This window comes from Elephantulus edwardii, unplaced genomic scaffold (assembly GCF_000299155.1).
Source record: "Elephantulus edwardii isolate Elephantulus edwardi_28Jun2011 unplaced genomic scaffold, EleEdw1.0 scaffold00002, whole genome shotgun sequence".
Classification (NCBI taxonomy): domain Eukaryota; kingdom Metazoa; phylum Chordata; class Mammalia; order Macroscelidea; family Macroscelididae; genus Elephantulus; species Elephantulus edwardii.
The window spans coordinates 44,759,072-44,780,778 of record NW_006399752.1 but is presented as its reverse complement, the minus strand read 5'-3'; the positions used below and the strand labels follow the sequence as shown (position 1 = coordinate 44,780,778).

Below are 21,707 nucleotides of genomic sequence, written 5' to 3'. Positions count from 1 at the left end.
ACATAACAACCGCAACAACAATAAAGAGTTTGGGCAGCATTCGTCCTGGGATGCTACTGTTAGATGTAGTTAAGTCAGCTACATCTCAGAGTGACCTTATGTATGACAGAAGGAAACCCTGTCCAGTCCTGTACCATCTTCATAATGACTTGTAGAATTCCCAGAAAAGAACTCTAATGGGTCCGTTTCACCCCTTCAAGAACTGCTGGGCAAAATCCCTCACTGGTACCACCTCACATTTGCCAACTTTTCCAGGAAACACTTGCTGGCTATTTTAGGGTCTTACGTTCTCGGGAGCTTTAGTGGTTTAGGGTGTTCTGGCTTAGCAGTAAGGAGTTCGGCTGCCAACCCAAAGGCATGCAGTTCGAATTCACCAGCTGCTCCACAGAAGATGGGCAGTCTCCTCTCATGCAATGTACTGATGCTGAAAACTAGCTGAAGGGTCAGCTATGAATGTAGTTCAACTTTATGGTGCATAACAACCTGTCCTCAAGTCCAGGGGGCTCTGGTGGTCTTGTCTGTAGGGAGCTGCATAGCCAAGCCAAAGGCTGCACATTTGGATCCAACCCAGCCAAGGCTCCCTGGGAGAAAGATGGACAACTTCTTTTCATGTGATACACAGCCTTGGAAACCAGTGAAGGGTCAGCTATGAGTTAGCTCTGCCTCAATGAGAATGAGCTGATTTGGTTCTCAAGTTCTTCAGATGTCCCTCTGCTTCCTTCTCCTTTGCCTCCCACACAGACTCAAAGAATGTCAGTCATGTGACTGTTAGTTGTTTGTCTCCCTCGTTTTGTAATTTAGGGTTCATAAGGAAACCTTATCAACTAGTTTTACTGTCAATGTTGTTTGTAATTTTGGGGCTTGGTTTCCAGTCATTGTGTTTTTTCCCACCTCGTGGACTATGCAAGTAGATACAAACAGTGTGCTGTCACTGTTACCACCACCTTAGTGTCTCTCTATGGGGCCTGACAACCCTCTGTTCTGTAGGGCTGTGTGTTAGGACTTTTGAAAATGGCTTTTCTATCAATTTCCTTAGCTCCCTCTGGGTGCATGGTCTCCAGTTGCCTCAGCTGTAGACACCTGTTCACCTGTTGATCAGCATTTTCAACACCATCAACAGCTGCAAGTCCAGTATAAGAGAGGGAGCTGGCCAGACTGTGGAGAGAGAAGGTGTAGGCTGATGGAGTCCTGGAGACGGAGCCAGAGTTAAAGGTTCTGCTTGCTGGACAACAGAAGAAAATGCTGACTTGTGATTGCTATGAGAAAAAGCTTGCTTCCATTAAGGAAATCAGAGGCTTCTTGCATTCGAGTGTCTGGACTGAACTTGGACTTTTCACTTGTTGACTGAGAAGCTGTCTGAACTAATTGAAGAATTGCTGTTAACCTGGCTTGGGATTGCTGTTCACTAAACCTGGACTTTCACTATTTTTCCTTTCCCATCCTCCAACCTATTTTCTTTTTTTTTTTTTTTTCTATTTTCTTAAAAAGCTTCACAACTGTGAGTAAAGCCAATTCTGTGAGTCAATTTGCAATGGACATCAGACCCAGTGATAAGGAGAAATAGGTGAAGGAGCGTGGGGAGGGGCCATGTCTAAGCTTGCCTCCACCTGTTGGTGCTGTGGATGTTACTGATGGGGACAGTTCCCCTTTGTAGAGGCAATGGCGGTCAGACTTGGCCATCCCCATACTGCATTTGCTCCTTTTGCGGGTTAGTGGGTTTGTCTAGCAAACTCTTACATCATGTTTACTGTGTGCCCAGTATTGTTCAAGAACAGTAGAAGGGTTAACTCGTTTCATTGCCTAGCAGCTTTATACAATTGGTACTATCACCCGCACCCCCAGTTTATGGTTAAAAAACTGAGACAGAAATAGATTAACTTGTAATGTGACACAGCTGGTAAACAGAAGAGCTACAGTTCAGATTCAGACACCTGGACCCAGGCTCTCCGCTCATCACCGTGGAGAGCTGTCATTTTGCACGAGCCTATAGAGTGGCCAGCATCACAGATGTGGCATTCAGCTGTGACACAAACATCTTACAAGGTCTTCTCCTCCCCTAGAAACTCAGCCGGATGGTAAAGTGTGCTCTTCCTTCAAAGCTGGAGTTCAAACGTTAGTACAACTAAGACCCCTGATGGACTCTCTGGAGCCCTTGGCCACGTTCTTCTAAGTCCCCGCCCTTTCTTCCCAGCACATCCTTTCGTTACAGTGTTTTTCACAAGGGGTTTTTCATTCTCCATCGATATTCCTGTCTTCTTCAGGAGTATGGAGAACACGTTGATTCACTTTATACGCCCAGAGCCTACCCTCATAACACATAGGGGATCGCTGCTATTTAATGACTCCACTTGGGCTCAGAAGGTGAACCATAGCACCAGAGAAGCACTCATGCTTTTGAATCATGAACCACCATCAGGAACCACCAATCGTGAACCATCAGAAGGGCAGCAATTGCCAGGGACGGATGACAAAAGGCAGGAAGGGGTAGGGCGGAAGGGCGAGTAGCTTTGAGAACCACAGCGAGGAAGTGGGAAGACTGTGGTGACTTTGTGGGTATTGTAATTAATGTCACAAAAGCATGCATGAATGGTTGGATCAAAACCAAATTAGCTTTGTAAACTTTTACCCCAATTCTAATGGGGAAAAAGCCTGTTACTCAGAGGTCTTACTAAATTTGGTGAATGACTCTTCAGGAAAATACACATCAGACTCTTTCTGGCATTTTAATTGCTCTTTTCTGTCTGTGAGTAGTGCAGCCCATAGTCAGCTGCACTGCTAACCCACAGACATCCCCAGTGGTTTGAATCCACTCGCAGTTTTTCAGGAGAAAGACGGGCAGTCCCCTTCCACTGCTGCTTACAGCCTCGGACACTTGATAGAGGGTCATAATGGGTCAGAACTGACTCAAAAGTAGAATGTTTGCATTTTGGGGACTCCCCCCTCCGCAATATTAAGGGATTGCTGCTTGTGGTGCTAATTTGTCAGGGGGATTCAATGGAACAACAGCTCCCACATCCATCAACCCCGAATCCCTACCTCCAGCACAGACAGGATGCAGACCAAGCCCCAAAAGAGGAGTTAATAAGAGAATGACCAGCCGTAGAGTGTTACCACCAAAGGCATCTGCAAATTGTGAAAAATTCAAACTCAAAAGAGAGGAGAAGGTGAAAAAAATCAAATGTCAATTGAAAAATATTTTTATTACATTTTAAATCCCATCGTTAATCTCTAAGGACGTACACTGAGATTTCCTCACTAATTTATGGCATGCATTGCCTTCCAAATATAAAGGCAGATACTTGGAAGAAAATATATGGCCCCTTTTCATTTTCAAAAGAAAGCTTTCCTAATAAAAGTCATAAATTCTGTAAGGGTGCCTCAGTCCTTTTCTGGGATTTAGTGCAATCTCTCTTTGTCTGCTAAGAAGTGACTAAAAATGTCACTGAAAAAAAGAAAGGAGAAAGGAAAAAATAGGTAGCAAATCTCCCTTGAAAAGAGCTGGTGCCCACACCCACACCAGCCCTCTCTGCCCCCAGGGAAAAGATTAATGCACTGGCCGCCTAAAGCAGAGGAAGGAAAGAGCAGGTCAGGGAGCCTGGCTTTGGCAGAATCCAAATAGGACGCTTCATGCTGGCCCCACGCTCTGCCTCCGGGCAGGTACATCTGGACCAGCTCTGTGGCACAGACGTCACTAAACAACCAAGAAAATGAACCCCAGCCTGAGAAGCTTAGTGAGAGCAAAAACAGATTTTCTTCTTAATGAGGCAAGATGCGAATCTCTGTCTCCCCACACTCGCGTCATTTCAAGAGTCTGCCTCTGAGAGACTGCTGACCTCAGCCATCGTGCACATGCTCAGCTGCCTCTGTGTTCAAGTTAAGGTCCCAACTCCAAGAGGTCCCCATCTGAAGCCTTCCTAAACTGAGGGTGTGGGAGGGTCTCAATTAAGTAAACTCTCTTTTTCTGGAATCTCATTTCAAGATGAGATGCCCATGTAAGGTTGATGCAAAGAGGTTCACAAGCACCCACCCATATCCCACTAAGCCAGGAACGTCCCCAAAGACAAGACCGCCAGGGACTGCTCAAGGGATTTCTTACAGTAAAACCACCATTGTTTTAAGTATTTTCTGATCTAACAGGGGACCCTATGATCTTCCCAGAAAACCAGACCTATTGCAGAGGTCAAAGCAGGTTTCAAGAAGCCAGTCTGTGTTTGTCTTATTCTTTCTTGTATCCTCACCACACCCCCAACACAGCGTCCAGCACAGTAACACTCTTTTTTTTTTTTTTACACTTGGGAATTTAATTTCTTTAATTATTCTTAATTTTCATGAAAATTTACAGAGATTTTGGATTTCCATGCATTCATTGCTGCTCTTTTCTCCCTGCCCACCCCTCCCCCCCAATACACTCTTCTCTTTGAAAAGTAAAAGAAAAACTCTTTCCTTGTTATACAATCCCTCCCCGCAAGTCCACTCCACTGTGCAGCCTTCGTTCTGGACTCCTGTCATGACAATATACCTAATCTTATATCCCTTTTAAACAGTTCTTTCTCTTATCTGTTTCAATGCAGTATACATCATTTATCCCATCTTTCTCAGTCTCCCCCCAACCCCAAGGTCAGTCCTGATTTACAACAGTGGCACTATGTAGTATTTGTCCCTTTATGACTGAGATACTTCACTCAGCATAATTTCCTCCAGTGTCACCCATTTTGAATAATATTGCATGAGTTCCTTGTTTTTTAATGCAGCATATTATTCCATTGTGTGAATATAGCACAGCTTCTCTACCCATTCGCACTTAGATTGTTTCCAACTCTTTGCTATTGCGAACAAAGGCACGATAAACATGGGTGTGCATATATCTGCTTGGGTGGCAGTTATGCTTTCTTTGGGGTATACTGCAAGTAGTGGAATTGCTGGGTCAAATGGTATTTCTATTTGCAACTTTTTGAGAAAGTGCCATACTGCCTTCCATAGTGGTTAAACACATGTCAAAAGAGGAAGACTCTCAATGAGATGGGCTGACACAGTGACTGCACCAAAGAGATCAAACGTAGCAGAGATGATGAGGATGGCCCAGGATAGAGCAGGGTTCAGATCTGTTGTTCACAGGTCTCTATGACTTAACTTAACGCTACCCTCATCATCTCTGACACACTCATGCCTCCTGCTGCAAGTCACTGCATCAGTCCACCTGGGATAGAGACGTCCTCTCTTCCACTGTTCCTCCACCTTCCCAAGCATGATGTCCCTCTCCAAGGAATAGCCTGTCCTAGCAATGTGTCCAAAATATGTGAGACGAAGCTTTATTATCTTTGCCTCCAAGGATCACTCTGGCTGCATCTCCTCTAAGCACCTTCTCTGCCTTTATAGAGCTTTTGTTATAGATAAAAGACAGACAATAAAGAAGTCAAATAAGGGGGATATATATATATCCCCCTTATTTGACTTCCCTTATTTGACTTCTTTATTGTCTGTCTTTTATCTATAACAAAACAATGACCAAGGAGGATAGAAGGAGAATTGATGCCTTTGAGCTGTGGTGCTGGAGAAGAGTATTGAGAATACCATGGACTGCTAGGAAAACAAACAGATTTGTCCTGGAAAGGGTTAAACCGGGTGGCTCCTTGGAGGCAAGGATTCTGAGGTGCCGTCTAACATACTTTGGACATGTTGTGAGGAGAGACCGGTCCTTGGAGAGGGACATCATGCTTGGGAGGGTGGAGGGACAGCGCAGGAGAGGAAGGCCCTCTATGAGGTGGATTGATTCAGTGACTGAGATAATTGGGATGGGAGTGTCAGAGATGGTGCGATTGTCACAGGACAGAGTGGAGTTTAGGGCTGTTGTACATAGGGTCGCTATGAGTCGGAGGCGACTCGACAGCACATAACAACAACATATATATATATATATATATATATATATGGCACATAACAACAACATATATATATATATATATATATATATATGGCACATAACAACAACAACAACATATATATATACATATATATATAATGTTGTCAAAGGGCTAAGAAATCATTTTTTCTTCTGCTTAAAACTCTAACCCTGTTAACTTTCTAGCTCTGTTTTCTGAAAACTTAATAAAGGCAAAGGGTCATTTGTGTGGTCAGATAGTATCAAGTAGATGTTGCTCTCGATGACTTCCTATGTGTGGGGTGGAAATGCTCCACGGGGCTTTCAAGGACACAAAGAGAAAGGCAATTTGATGCATGCCACCGCATGGGTGGCCCAGGCCAGGACAGCGTTCAGATCCACTGTTTACAGGATTGCTGAGTCACAGCTGACACAATAGCACGTAACAACAGCAGCAACAACAGTACTGTGTTATATATTTATGTAACATTTTACTCAACCATTCACCTCTTGATGGAGAGGCAAGATTTCTCAGTGAAAATTACCTATCAGTCACTTATTTGTACCGAGGGTGGGAAGAACCATGTTTGATGGGGATAATGTAGTATTGAGTTTCCTCGAGTACAAGGACTCTTGACAACCAAGTATATCCCTCAAAAGGCCTTGAACGCTGGGGAACTTGGCCTTGAGCACTTGAATCTCATGCCAAGGTAGGTAACACCTATGAGTCTCACTCCCTAGCATCTGAGAGGTCACCTTGGGATGGAGGGTGAGGGGAAAGCCCCTAGACAGCTGTATCAACTCCCTGCACTAAAGAGGAGCCCCCTGTCACATGCTGCTGGCAACTTGTGCTGCTGTTTCACAACCCACCAAACCGAAGCTACCAAGAGATGCCTGTCAAAGTCTTATGCGTTGGAACACTTACCTCAGCCTAGAAAGATTCTTGGTTAATGTTATACGAGGTGCAGTTCATACCAGGGAAATATTAGGAAGAAAAAGGATGGATTGGTTGGACAAGATGCCTCTGAGGAACCTTCCAGAACTAAGTGATAATGATGTGCTCTCCCAGTCTACCCTACCTCATCTTTCCTGTTTTTGTTGTTAGGTGCTGTTGAGTCATCTATGATCAGTGACCCTACGAACAACCAATCAAAACCTTTTCATCTCCTGCCCCATCCTCACAACCTCCACTGTGCTCAAGCCCACTGTCACAGGGACCGTGCCATCCTGTGTCCTCCTCTCCTGGAGGCCTCCTCGTTTTCGCTGACCCTCTACTTTTCCCAGCACGATGCTATTTTCTAAGGACTGGAGCCTCCTGACACGACGCCCAACAGGCATTCAACTATTCATCTTCAAAATTTCTACTCAGCCACTTCAGGAAAACCTCCCTCAGTTTCAAATTTAGGTCCATTTCCTTTTTCATTGTACATCTAGAAATGAGTACCCTTCCTCCGGAACACTAGCTTAACCTGCAGTTTGCCACCCAAGCCCAAAAAACCAAACCCAAGCCCAGTACCGTCAAGTTTGATGCATAATGAGCCTGTGTTCGATTTCCAAGGCTGTAAATCCTGACTGGAAGAGACCGTCCATCTTTCTCCACAGAGCTGGTGGCTTCGAACTCACAGCCTTTTTGTTAGCAACTCAACACCTACCTCACTATATCAACAGGGACCTTCAGAAGCAGAATACAGTGGGGCAAAGCTATGTGGGGAGGGACTATAGAGAACACAGTGAAATGACTCCTTCTCCCTCACCTTTGGAAACCTATAAATGCCTGTCCCATTCCCCTCATGCAGCCATGGGAAGGCTTGCAGAGATGCACCTATCCTGCTGGCCGTTGCTTGGGCCTTCCTGTGACTTCGAGTGCTCTGAAAGCAATTACTTGTCCCCAGAGTTCATCCCCAGATTAATCACCTAAGAGGTGTATGCTTAAAAGTGACAAACACCCCTTTGTTTCCACAGTGAAATCTTAATGTCATTAAAGGATGAGTGAGCCTGCACTCACGTTAAAAGATTAAGAGATTTGAGTGGATGCCTTTTATTAGAGAAACAAATTCATTAAATCATGGATTAAAAATTACTTTGGAGGAGTTACTAGCAATTTTATCATCTAGAATAGGCTATAAAGAGCCCAGCTATGATCTTCTCATTACTTGCTATGCAGCTGAGAGCTGGACCATGAACAAGGAAGACAGAAGAAGACTCAATGCCTTGGACATGTAGTGTTGAAGGAGAGTACTGAAAATACTATAGACTGCCGAGAGGACAAACAGGTCTGTCCTTGAGAGGGTGAAATCAATTTGCTTCTTGGAGGCAAGGATTTTGAAGCTCCATCTCACATATACTTTGGGCATGTAGCCAGGAGGGACCAGTTCTTAGAGAAGGACATCATGCTTGGAAGGGTGGAGGGATAGCACACAAAAGGAATATCAGATGAGATGGATTGGCACAGTGACTGTGGCAGTGGTGTAGGGTGTGGTGGAGACAGTGAGGTTGGCTCAGGATAGGGCAAAGTCCAGAGCCATTGTTCACAGGGTTACTATGGGTCCCAGTCAACTTGATAATACACAACAACAACAACAGAAAAGAGTTAGCCCAAGCTTTGCTGCTCAAGAGTCTGTTTTAAAGAAGAGAGTTCTAAGTGGGTATGGCCACATAAAATAAGTGGCAAATGAACTGGTCTGGGAGGTCAGTGATTGAATCGTGTTTTGCCTTAGTTATTAACCATGTCCCGCATCTACACTGCAGCATCACAAAAGCGGTGGATGGCTAAGACGGGCTCACAGCAGTATCCTCAACTAAGTTCTAGAGAAATATCTACAGAATGATTTCTCTACATCTCAGAGTCTCAGCTACAAAGTTCTGTGATTTAAATGCTCTCTGTCATTTGAGTTCCCACATATTCAGATTCTAGACACCACCATCATGTAGTGTCTAATTTAGTTCAGGGTTCTGTTCCAATGGACAGGGAGCTCTGTTGGCCTAGTGGTAAAGGGTTGTGCTGCCAACCCAAAGGCAGGCGGTTCATAACCACCAGCTGCTCCATGGGAAAAGATGGGCAGTCACCTCTTGTGTGATTTACAGCCTCTGAAAACCTGCTGAAGGGATTGCTGTGAGTTGATTCTGACACAAAGGTAACGAGTTTTGAGTTCCAATGACTGCTCATTGTAAAGTCAGTTCTGATGTAAATCAAATAGTCAAATACCTGTTAGTTTGTTGAGGGTTTTTTCCCTAGTTTCCATTATTAGTGCCTTTCAGTTTTGTTACCTCTATGTGCCTTTGGAGTTGTCATGAGAATAATAAAATCAGCACATTACATACTGCGGTACTGCATACAGTATATGTTAATTAGTAGTAAGAGTCACATGTACAAAATGAACAAAGGAAGTCAGGATGGTTGTAACTTTGTTATTAAGTTGAATACACTATGAGTAGGGCATTATGTGTATTATGAAAACGTTCTGTACTAGTGAAATGCAAAGTACCTAAGTATTCAAAAGCTGGTTTGATCAAAGGCTTCCAGAGAAAAAGACTGATATCCAGACTATATAAAAAACCATGTAAAACTCAACAAAAACCAACCCAGTTACAAGTGGACTTGAAGTCATCCATAGGAGATACACAAATGGCCAACAAACGCATGTCAAGATCTCCAATGTCATCAGTCACTGCTTTATTTTTGTGTGCAACTGAACAGACGCCAATTCATAGGGCTGGAGGATGCGTGGATCTACCGGTCTACGGGAGACAACAGTCAGAGCTTGCCCTCCCGAAGCCACAGGTGAACTCCATCCGCCAACTTTTTGGTAAGCAGCTGAGTGCTACAACCACAATGGGACGTCACTTTGTACCTACCAAACCTATTACTGACAAAACAGAAAATGACCATCAAAGAGAGGAGGTGAGGAAACGGGAGCCCTCATCAACTGTTAGTATGATTGCAAAACAATGTCACCGCTATGGATGGTAGTTTTTCAATTCTTAAGGAAAAAACCCAAAAAAGAATTTCCTTATAATCCAACAATTGCACTCCTAAGTATACACTCGTGACGCTTGAAAGCAGGGACCCAAATGGATGCTTATAAACCAATGTTCATGGCAGCATTATCACAATAGCCCAAAGGTGGAAACAATTCAAACATCCATCATGAAATGAACAATGCGTGGAACAGTCATATGGAAAAGGGAATGGAGTCCTTAAATACGCTATAAAATGGATGGACATTCCAGACTTTATACTGAGTCAAATAAGCCAGAAACAAAAGATAAGTATGATTCCACTTACATGAGGTACTTAGAACAGACATAGTCACAGAGACCAAAGGTAGAATAATGTGGCCAGGGCCTGGAGGGAGGGAATAACAAGGAGTTTGGTTTAAGTGAGGACCGCTGGTGGCCTAGTGATAAAAAGCTGTGTTGCAATCCCAAAGGTTCGAATCCACCAGATGCTCTACAGATGAAAGACAGGTAATCTTTCTCCTCTTGTGTGATTTGCTGCCTCTGAAAGCCTGCCAAAGGGTCAGCTCCGGGTCGGTTCCGACTCAACGGCACACAACAACAACACTGAACAGCAGTTAAGCTAAAGGTTGACAGTTGAAACTCACCAGCACTCCCATGAACACTCCCAGCCTCGGAAACCGTGTGAAGCAGTTTGACCCTGCCTTCATGGTCATCATGAGTCACAACCGACTTGATGGCAACAAGGTGTTTTTTGGTTATTACTATTTTTTGCATATTGTTTAATGAGTGTAGAGCTTCAGTGTGGGATGATACAAAAAGATCTGGAAATAATCCTGACAGTTACAGAACATTGTGAATGGCATTAAATTTCACACTCAAAAATGGTTAAGATTATAAACTTTATGCCATATATCTTGCCCCACACACACACATACAAAGCCCTCCAGACCATGAATGTCTGAGCACCATTTGGCAGCACCAGGTGCCCTTGGACAGGTCAGGCCATGGGGGTCTCCTACACCTCACAGCCCTCCAGTTCTAAAGATGTTACAGAAAGAGGAAACGATTCTCCTTACATAGCTTCCTCCTTGCTCTCCCTCATGCCCTCCACCCCATTTTCAGTCAACAGCAGGGAATAACTATCTTTCTATTGATAATTATCTTCTCCTCATGAAAAGAAAACAGAATTTAAATGTATTGAAAGTGGCCTCTACATAGGACCTCCAGCCCCTCCTGTATGACTGACTCTTTGATCTTAACCAATCTAGCTTCTGCCTTTTCCATCCAACTTTTTCAAGGTCACGGATGATTTCCACCTTATCTGACTTCACATTCAACCTTCTGTCCTCTTCTCTATTAATGTCTCATTCCACATTCCACATGAGCGGTGAGGATGGTCTTCTTCTGAGCACACTTCATGGGGACACACCCTGTGGTTTCTCTCTTCCTTCTGGCTGCTTCTTTAAGGGCTCCTCACCCTCTGCCCTTTTTCTAACTCTTAAACTGGGTCCTGGATTGTCTTCTCTTTTGTATTTAAGCTCTGTCTCTCCCTGACCTCATCTGGTCTCAGGGCTGGCTTTAAATATAATGACCGTGATAAAACATCCAATTTAGAACTCAAGTACAACCTTCTCATTGCTTATACATCTACACTTTGTTGTTGTTGTTAAGTGCCATCGAGTCGCAGGCAACTCATAGTGACCCTATGAAGGAGAGTCCTCAACGCTTGGGTGCCTTTCATCCTCTCTCCAAGTTCATAGGGTTTCCGGAGGCAAGCTATTATGGAAGTGGATGCCACTCCTCCTTCCATGCTTGTTTAATCGGGGAGCTCCACCCCACTCTCACTCAGTCCACATTGGGTAGCCAACCATTAATGCATTTGACACATCCGTGTCACAGGGTTCAGCCTCACAGCAACCACAAGTGACCGAGGGACGGCAACTTGTACACCAGGGCTATACGACCTAGCGGAATGTCTGAACAAAAACAATGAAAGCGTGGCTTCCCTGGCTCCTGGAGGCAGAGTCGCCTTTCTCCAGAGACCGCCACAACACAACACAACTCCCCCATACACAGCACCATGCTCTCTGGCCAAAGGATCACAGCCCCCTGGGTGGAGCAAACCTGGGTGATTATGGCCATCTCCTCCCTCCTCCTCTCCCTCTGGGTTTGAAGCCTAGCAGCCTTCTAATCCCAGGTTATAGCCGACATGGCTGAGCAGCAGCAAAGGTCAACAGGATTACTGAAGATTGCCAGTACCTGCCCGATTCCCACTGCCATCGAGTAGATGTCAACTCCTAATGACCCTATAGGACAGAGGCCACCTGTCTCCCAGGCTGGAATCTTTGCAGAAGCAGAATGCCTCGCAAAGAGCCTGAACCTGTGTCACCGAGGTTCCTCCAAGTGGATATACAGCTAAAATCAAACCCACATCGTCAAGTCCAGCTCAAGGCTCCCTCAGGCTTCCATGGCTACACATTTTTAAGGGAGGAGACTGCCCATCTTTCTCCTGTGCAGCCAATGCAGGGTTTGAATTGTTAAATTTTCAGTTTGCAGCTGAACATGAAACCCACTATATCATCAGCTCTTAGAGTTAATATGTGGTGGTGGTGGTGGTGGTGGTGGTGGTACTGGTGGTGGTGGTACTGGTGGTGGTGGTGTTTGCCATTGAGTCAGCACTGACTCACAGCCGACAGTAAATTGTGCAGGAAGAGAGTGTCCATCTTTCTCCCACGGAGCAGCTGTGTGCCTTTGAGATCACAGTGCAGCTTCTTATCTCTAGTATGTAGTGGTAATGAATGGTCTACTTGTTTGACTCTATGACCAGGATCCCAAAACTCCTTCCACACAATTCCCCCCACCCCACTTTGAACTGCAAGTGCATCAGGGAAGCAGAATCTGAACCACGCCTTCTCTGTGGGCATCTGCTCTGGACAGCATGTCCCAAGCACTGTTGGAAACAACACAGGCCAGCTGCCCCGTCTCCCAGGTGTGGATGGCCCTTTTCCTCCAGTTGCCCGTCTCCCAGGTGTGGACAGTCCTCTTCTTCCAGCTGCCCCGTCTCCCAGGTGTGGATGGCCCTTTTCCTCCAGTTGCCCGTCTCCCAGGTGTGGACAGTCCTCTTCTTCCAGCTGCCCCGTCTCCCAGGTGTGAACAGTCCCTTTCCTTCGGCCGCCCATCTCCCAGGTGGATGGCCATTTTCCCACTTGCATCAACCTATCCCTGAAATAAAACCAGTTCAGGAAGGCACAGGCTACAGTCCATTTGCTCACCCAGGATAATGTACATGACTGACAGGAAGCAAAGGTACTTGAAATGTCTTTGCTACCTGCTGTGTGGGAGAAAGATGGCCAGTCTCCTCCCTTGTGATTTATGGCCTCTGAAGACCCATTGAAGGGTGAGCTATGGGTCACTTCCAACTCGACAGTAAGTAACAACAGCCCTTCATAAGATGCTGTCCTATTTTTAAAGCAACACATGAGATCCCAAGGCCACATCTCTCTGGAAATTTGGCTGTAATGGCCCAGGTGGGAAGGATCATCGCAGGAGGCCCCCGTGAGGCCGAGGCCAGCTGTCCAGTGACTAACTTGCAGTTAGGCCAGGCAGCCCACATCCTGTCCCTGAAATACTGACCTCAGGGATGGGCGATCGGCCCCTGCCTATGCTAAGTGTTACTCATCTTGAAAAAAAATTCTCTTAGCTGCCAATGCCAAGAAACGTCCCTTCCGCACAGAGCTGGTGGAGAACTCAGGCATTAAATGAGTCATGCACTCTCCTCCACCAACATCCAACCCGGTCACCGTCTGACCTGAGCCTGGCCCCACTTCCAGTGGGGATCAATCCCGAGTTCTCGTCACCAGACATTACAGTGGACCACGTGTTGCTTGCCTGTCCCATCAGAGGGCTTCCCATATGATTTCTTACTTCACCTAAAATTACACCAGCTTTAAGATGCAAGTAGCCACAGCCCCGCACTACAGATACCGTCAAGGTCACGGAGACTCTGAAGGGAGAGGGGCGCCTTGCACGCCCTCTGGCAGGAAGACTGACTGCCTCTTGGATGAGCACCTGCGGTGGGTGAGGCAAGCCTGGAGGCGCTCAGAGGGTAAGGCTCCCTGAATCCACCCACCCCATCCTCCTAACAAGAGGGCTCTTGTGGTTTGGTTTGGTTTTGTTTCATTTGTCCTCCTCCTTAGCAGGCTTGCTGCCTCCACCCAGAAGGAGGAGAGAGACTGAGGTGGGCATGTTCCCAATCAGTGCAGGCCTGGAGTCAGGGCTGGGGGTGGGAGGGGGCAGAGGTTACAGATCTGAGGTGATTCCTGTCTTCCAGTGAACAGAGAGAGAAGGGAGGGAGGAGGAGGAAGGGGAAGCAGAAGAGAGCAAGACGCAGAGGGAGAGAAAAGGGCTACAGGGGAGGGGCTGGAGAGAGTGGAGGGGAAGGGGGTGGAAAACAGGGTCAAGAGTGAGAGGAGAGGTAGCAGAAGCAGGTGAGAGGATGGAGGGGAGAGAGGTGAGGCAGAGGGCAGGAGCGAGAAGAGGAAAAGGGGGAGAGAAGAAAACATAGCATATTTTTTCACAGTACATGAATTACGCAATTTTTGTAAACTTCTGTGTGCACTGTGCATATTATTGACGTGTGTATGTCGCTCACATGGGCTCAGTCCACACAAATATATGGTAGATGCTTGATAACATCACGCAGATGAGGCATGTGCAAAAGTCTGACAGGAAAACACCAAATCAGCAGAGACTGGAGACCACAATGCGGGAACGTCTCATCTTGGGAAGCCAAGAGGCCCCTCCCAGAGAGGTGGGAGGATGGACCAGGTGGCCACTTAAGGAGTCCATCAAGGTCCAGGCCCTGTCCCTTGGGAAAGGACTGAAGTCAGAACCTGGAACTGAGGGGGGTCATGCCACCTCTCAGAGTCTATAGACTTCCCTGAAAGCCAGGGACCACACCCCACATACTGCCTGCTGTACTGGGTGGCTGTGGAAGGGACAGAGACAGGTAGGGAGGATCCAGGCAAGGGAAGGGGAAAGGTTACTAATCAGGCCAAGGGGAGGAGGGAGATGGAGGAACTAGGCCTGGCGGGCAGGTTGTCTCTGAAAGAGACTCCCCAGTTAACCAGTTTGGCAGTCACCCCTGGAAAAAGAGGGGAGAATTACAAAAGAAAAACATTATTATAATTCAGTGAGTCTTTGGGGGTTTGGAACAATGAAAAAAACAGTAGATATTTAAGCATGTCTCCAAAGGGAATGTTGTGTTTTATTCCTTTCCATCTCTTACTGTCATTAAAATGCCTGGTTGCTAATCTCAAGGTCAGTCTGCTTCTGGACAGTTAGAGCCTTGAAAAGCCTGCGAGGTAGGTCTACTCTGTCCTGCAGGTTGTTGTCAGTCAGAATCAACCCCGTGGCAGTGAGTGTTGACCGTAATAGAGCCTCCTACTTGAGAAAAGTGGCCCTGCTTCATGTAACAGATCTCTCCAAACACATATGAGGAAAGAACAGAAAAGCAATAGAGATGTGAGAGTCACAGATCCACCTGAAGACGGAAGTACGAGAGGGTCCCCCCTGCTTTCCCCATTGGGTCCATGAGAAAACAGCTGCAGGTGCCCACTGACGAATGACCCCTGTCATGTGGCATGGTCAAGGCCACCCGCCGGTTTCTCTCCTTGGTCCTCATTTCCTTGTCTACTGCTAACTCTCACCTTCATTTACCCAAAAGTAAGCTCTTCAGAGTGCTGCATGAACCCAGCCTGAGAGCACCCCAGCTAGCAGAGACCACAGAAGCCCTGGGTCCAGTGCTATCACTGGGGTCTTTAGAGCACGAGAGGAGAGTAAAGGGGCAAAGAGAGAGATGGAAAGGCCTCATAGCCAAGTCGTCCTTTAAGGTTATATTAATGGGGTTTTAAGAAATTCCAGAGTGAAGGCTGCACAGTGGAGTGGACTTGAAGGGAGGGATTGCATAACAAAGAATGAGTTTTTCTTTTCAAGGAGAAGAGTGAATTGGGAGGAGGGGGTGGGCAGGGAGAAAAGTGCAACAATGAATGAATAGAAACCCTAAAGTCTCTGTAAACTTTCATTTAAAATAATTTTAAAAAAAAAGAAATTATAAACTAATCCGTAAGCAACCCAGAGCATGTGATCCATCGACAGGGGCAAAGTTCTCATTATTACATCTTTTGTTGGGTGGTCAACATTTCAGGGTGGAAGTTCAAGGAGTCCAGTAGCCCTACTTCCTCCACCTCAATGGATAGGCTTCAAAGAGGAAATCAAGCGTTGGTGGTATAGTGGTGAGCATAGCTGCCTTCCAAAGAGGAAATCAAGTTGCCCAGCCCTCACTTACCAGCCTCACAGACATTTTCAACAGGAGGCCTTCGTTGGCCCCCTTGGGAAGCCCCACGGGAATGATTCCTACCTCGGGACTCCCATCTCTCCGTACGCTCCCAGGTAATGGGAGGGAAAGCAGGCCTGGGGGTTCTTCGGAGATGCCTGTCATTTAGTGACAAGTGAAGGAACAGACCACCAGGAGAACAGCCCACCTCCCCTCCCTTCCCCCTCTCTTCACAACAGAGAAAATGGTACTGAAATCTCAGCTCCAGGGACATGCATCACCACTCAGACGATCTCAGTCAGAGGCAGATGAGATCCTACGAGACAGCATCTCTGTGCCAAAGCCACCAAGCCATCCCAAACCTTGGGGTGCTCCCTGCAGCCTCCTGTGGGCTATGTTAATTGGAACCAGGGGTCTTTACCCACAAACCCCTTAATGGAACTGGAGAATGGGCTACACGTGACACTGGCCCACCAGGCATGTGAAATCCACTACGATGAGCTACACCCCAAGGCTTGAAGCTTTTGAAAATGAAAATGAACTCCTTCGTTCATTTTCCAAAGGCGGGGACTGGCGTCCCTCTGCCTTTCAAAGCGCTCTTTGACTCTTCTAGAGGGAGGGAATCGGGCCCCTAAGGGCTCCCGTGCACAGCCTAGGAGGGGCTCCGGGGGACCAGATACCTACTGTTGGTCTTCATGCACATCTATCCTGCAGCACAAGGTCAAAACAAGGGACAACAACTGAGATTGGAACAGAATCATTGCATTTCTCCCACCAGCAACACAAGGAAAAGGAACACTGGATGCGTTAGAGGGCCACCCCTCCCACCCAGGTGCTTGAGCTTTTCTTAAAACCAAAAGCAACTCAAGCAGATAACGTTCAGGAAAAGTGTCTGGGACTTGGCAGACCCAATTCTCTGCCATGATCAGGAGACGGCCAGAATCTCCAACCCATGAGACACAGCCCACCAAGACGAGACCACAGCCATGCAAAGGTTTTGTAATCTCAGCTCCAGCTCTGCCTGGTTGTGGTCCTCTATACCTGTCACTCAGTCACCGAGACACCACCCCCCTTTCCCCCCACCTCCAACTCTGCAGGTGGACAAGGGGCCAATGCGGGCCCATGTTCATTCTTTATATAAAGAAAAATTCCAGTCCTAGTTCATCGCTTAAATGCTTTGACTATTATAGGACTAAACTAGAGACAGTGTAATGCAGCTTACTACTTTCCTTCTTCTGGAAGTGGGTTAGAAAATGAGGAATGCTTACCCATTTTTGAAATAGAGGACATGAGCTCTCTGAAGTCCTGTTTCTAGGAAAAAGCCTAGTTCTTGATCGTGGGGAGCAGGGCCAGGTTTAGGGCTTCTGTTCTGAATATTACTGAGTATTACCTAGAAGGGGAGAAAATTGGAAAACTAATCATGCACACATCCATATCCATCCTCTAGAGAACCTATCTGAAAACATACTACAGTGTTGCAAAACTCAGCACCTCGGCACAGATGCAAATATCAGATGAGCAGAGAACCTTGTAACAGGCCCCAGGTAGATGGGCAACCGTCAAGAGAACCTAGAGCACACATGCCTCCTGGCACCAGAACCAGAGAAGGAAGGGTGCTGATGGGTGATTGGTGCCAGGAGAAGCATTAGAGGCAAAGGGACTGTGCTGACTGCCAGCACGTTGACAGAGGCCGAGTGCACAGAAGGCAGGTCACAGCAGAGGACAGACACAGTCATCGCCCATGAATGGCTGAGGTCACTGACAGACAGACGGCAGTTTTCCAGGGGTTTGGCAACTTCCACCAGGAGCTGAGAACTTCCTTGAACTGCACTGGTCCTGGAGTCACTAGGCTACCAAGGTGGGCCTGTGGACAGAGTATCTATTCTCCAGAGGAGGGCCGAGAAACACCACCTGTGGGCCTTCTCTAGGAGATCTGGCGAGGCAATGGTTAAAGTACTGATCTAGCTACCGAAAAGTTGGTGGTTCGAAGCCACCCTCGCCTCCACAGGAGAAAGAGGTGGCACTCTGCGTCCACAGAGTCACTATGAATCAGAGCAAGCCCAACAGCTCCCCCAACATATTCACTTGTTTAATAGGTAATAGGGTTTTAATTGTTTTAAAGTTTGAAATTTAAACTTTTAGCTTTAAAAAAAAAGACTGCCAAGTTGAGTATGTTATGTTGATGTTATGTTGTTATGTGATGTTGTGTTATAATGTTATGTTGATGTGATGTTGCTATGTTATGTTATACTGTTGTTATGTTATTTTATGTTATGTTGTTGCTATATTGTGTTATGTTATGGTATATTGTTGTAATGTTATATTGTTGTTTCGATGTGATGTGATGTGATAGTGAAGTATGAATACATATCTGTGCTACTATCGCAGCTACTTTCCTAAACACATAAGACAAATCAAACATGCATTAATTAAATCAAGACAATCAAAAACTGCCTGTGTCCTGTTAAAAAGTCATGAACATCTCACTCAACATGCTCTCCATGTCTGCTGAAAGTTAGAAGTTCAAAAAATATCAAATTGTTACCCAAATTTCAAATGCTATGAAAATCTGGAAACTCATTTTCAAGTGGAGTTGAGGTAATAAACTGGTAGCTCTGTAATGCATGGGTTTTGAGAAACTGAAAAGGAGAGGACACACCATGGCAAAGAGGTTGAGAACTGAAGTCCGGGTGTGCAGTCCGGGTCTGAATGACACCGAATCATCTTAGCAAAGGCCTGGCTCCATCATGGTTTAGCACTCACCCTGCATCATTCCCAACTCCAGATGCTCTTCCAACCTCTGGGACACCACTCCTCCTGCCCCTGCACGTCCAACCGCCGATGGATGGCCACCTAGTGTCTGGGCACTTTTCTCGTCTCTCCCTAGACAAGCTCATCTACTCCTATGTTGTTGATATTGTGTTCTGTGGAGACAGAACTGACCCATAGCTGACCCACGAGAGGGTTTTCAGAGGCAGCAAACTGCACGGGAGGAGACTGCCCATCCTTCTAGGGAGCAGCTTGTGGATTTCAATTGCTTGCCTTTGAAACTGCAGTGCAGCTTCTTACCATTGTTGTTGTGTACTGTTGAGTCATTTGTGACTCATAGTGACCCTATGTACAATAGCTCTGAACCTTGCCCTATCCTGTGCCAATCAATCTCACTGTCTCTGGCATTCCAATCCCCAGTACCCCAGTTACTGTGTCAATCTGTCTCATCCTGTGCTGTCTCTTACTCTTCCAAAGAATGATATCCTTCTCCAAGGACCAGTCCCTCCTGGCTACATGCCCAAAGTATATCAGAAGGAGCTCTACGGACTTTAAAAATCACCCATATGCTGGCCACTCCCAGGTTTTTTATCTCCACTAATTTATCAGGCTTTTCTTCTAAGGTACCTCTCCAGGGGCCAGAACCATCAATTCTTTTCTTTTTATTGTTGTTGTTGATTGCCTTCAAGTCAAGCACGACACAAAAGGCCTGAAGCCTTTCTATAACTATTGACTCTATAAAGTTCATAGGTTTTCAGAGGCACTTGCACTCAGGTTGTTGGTAAGTAAGTCACCAGGTCTTCTCATGTGTCCATTGATCATCTGAGATCCCATTTCCAAGAAAGTAATCCAACAGAATGAGGAAATTATCAAACAATGTGTTAATATCACATGCAAGCAAAATATTGCGGACGATCATTCAAAACCAGCTAGAACCGTACAAAGTGCAGCCAGAAGTGCAAGCTGGGGTTAGAAGAGGCTGTGGCACTCGTAATATCATCTAACAACAACAATCTATTTGGATGTTAAAAACACATGATAAAGAACTAATTATTGTTATTGCTGTTGTTGTTGTTGTGGACTGCCAAGTCAGAATTGACCCAAAGCTGAACCTGTCAGGTTTTCTGAGGCAGTTAATTGTATGGGAGGAGATTGCTAATCCTTCTCCCATAGTAGCTGGTGGAATTTGAACCGCGTGCTTTTAGGATTGCAACACAGCTTCTTGCCACTAGGCCAATTAGTCAAACAAAAGAAAAATTTATGAAAGTAAAAGAGAAAAAGAAACACACACACCAGTGTTATATCTAAAATTTTAATTAATAGCTACAATTATACAGGACACATATATGTATATAAAAAAGGGAAAGAAAATCATTTTAAGTGGCACTGAAATTTGAGAAAAAATCATTAAATTCATATCTAATATCACATTCAAAAACCAGGCTACTCCTTGGAGGCAAGGATTCTGGGGCTTCGTCTGACATACTTTGAACATGTTGTAAGGAGAGACAGGTCTTTAGAGAGGGACATCATGCTGGGTAGAGTAGAGGGACAGCGCAGGAGGGGAAGACCCTCTATGAGGTGGATTGATTCAGTGACTGGGGTAATCGGGATGGGTGTGTCAGAGGTAGTGCGGTTGGCACAGGATAGAGCAGGGTTTAAGGCTGTTGTACATAGGATCGCCATGAGTCGCAAACAACTCGACGACACATAACAACAAACAACAACAATATCACATACCAAAATAAATTCCAATTATATAAGAAAATTAAAAAGCAGCCATGTACATTAAATGGTAAATGGCTGAAAACTTTTCAAATCCCTAAAGAAAATTTATCTCAATATTTAAGTTTTAAAATAATACATTAAACTTTTAAAGTCAATCACTTTATGAATGGATCAGCGGGGCAAAAGGAAAGGGAAGATACAGCAAAGTTTCTATTTTGCTGTTGTTATTAGGTGCCTTCGAGTCGAGCATGACTCACAGCAACCCTACAAACAGATCTGGACCCTGTCCTATCCTGCGCCATCCTCACACTTCCTGAAACACAAGAGCCTACTATAGCAGTCACACTGTCAATCCACCTGGTTGAGGGTCTTCCTCTCCTTCACTGACCCTCCACCCTTCCAAGCATTATGTCCCTCTCCAAGGAATAGCCCCTCCTCAAAACATGCTCAAAGAATGTGAGGAAAAGCCTCATTATTCTCGTGTCCAAAAAGCACTCCAGTTAGTGGTACGCTCTCCAAGACATACCTATACGTTCTTTTGGTCATCTATGCTCTTCTCCAACACCACAGCTCAAAGGCATCAATTCTTCTTCTGTCAACCCTATTCATTGTCTGCTCTCAAATGCATAGCAAATGATCAGAAGACTATAGCTGGATACAGACATGACTCAGTCCTTAAACTGACATCACTACTCCTCAATAATTTGGAGAGGGTCTCTAACTGCAGATTTTTCAAGAGCAATGTGTTTCCTTATTTCCTGAATGCTGACTCTTACCAAGAGTGTTAATTGTGGATCTAGGTAGGATGAAGCTGTTGACAGTTTCAATCTCTTCTCCATCCATCATGATGTTGCCTCAGTCCAGTAGGAAAAATGTTTTCTTGACACTGAGATGCAGTCAATACCAAAGACTGCATTCCTTGATCTTCTGCAACAAACGTTTCAAGTCCTCCTCACTTTCTGCAAACAAGGTTGTGTCATTTGCTTAAAGCAGGTTATTTATGAGTCTCTTCTGATCCTGAAGCCACATTCTTCTTCA

At 45.7% G+C, this 21,707-nt stretch overlaps 1 protein-coding gene across 1 annotated transcript in view; it reads right to left on the bottom strand.

Moving 5' to 3' along the window:
- TTC7B (tetratricopeptide repeat domain 7B) overlaps positions 1-21,707 on the bottom strand; it is a 388,142-nt gene that overhangs the window by 253,631 nt on the left and 112,804 nt on the right. Inside the window, exon 5 of the mRNA XM_006879120.1 lies at positions 17,441-17,562. Within this exon, the coding sequence (XP_006879182.1) occupies positions 17,441-17,562 (122 nt within the window). The remainder of the gene's footprint in view (positions 1-17,440; positions 17,563-21,707) is intronic.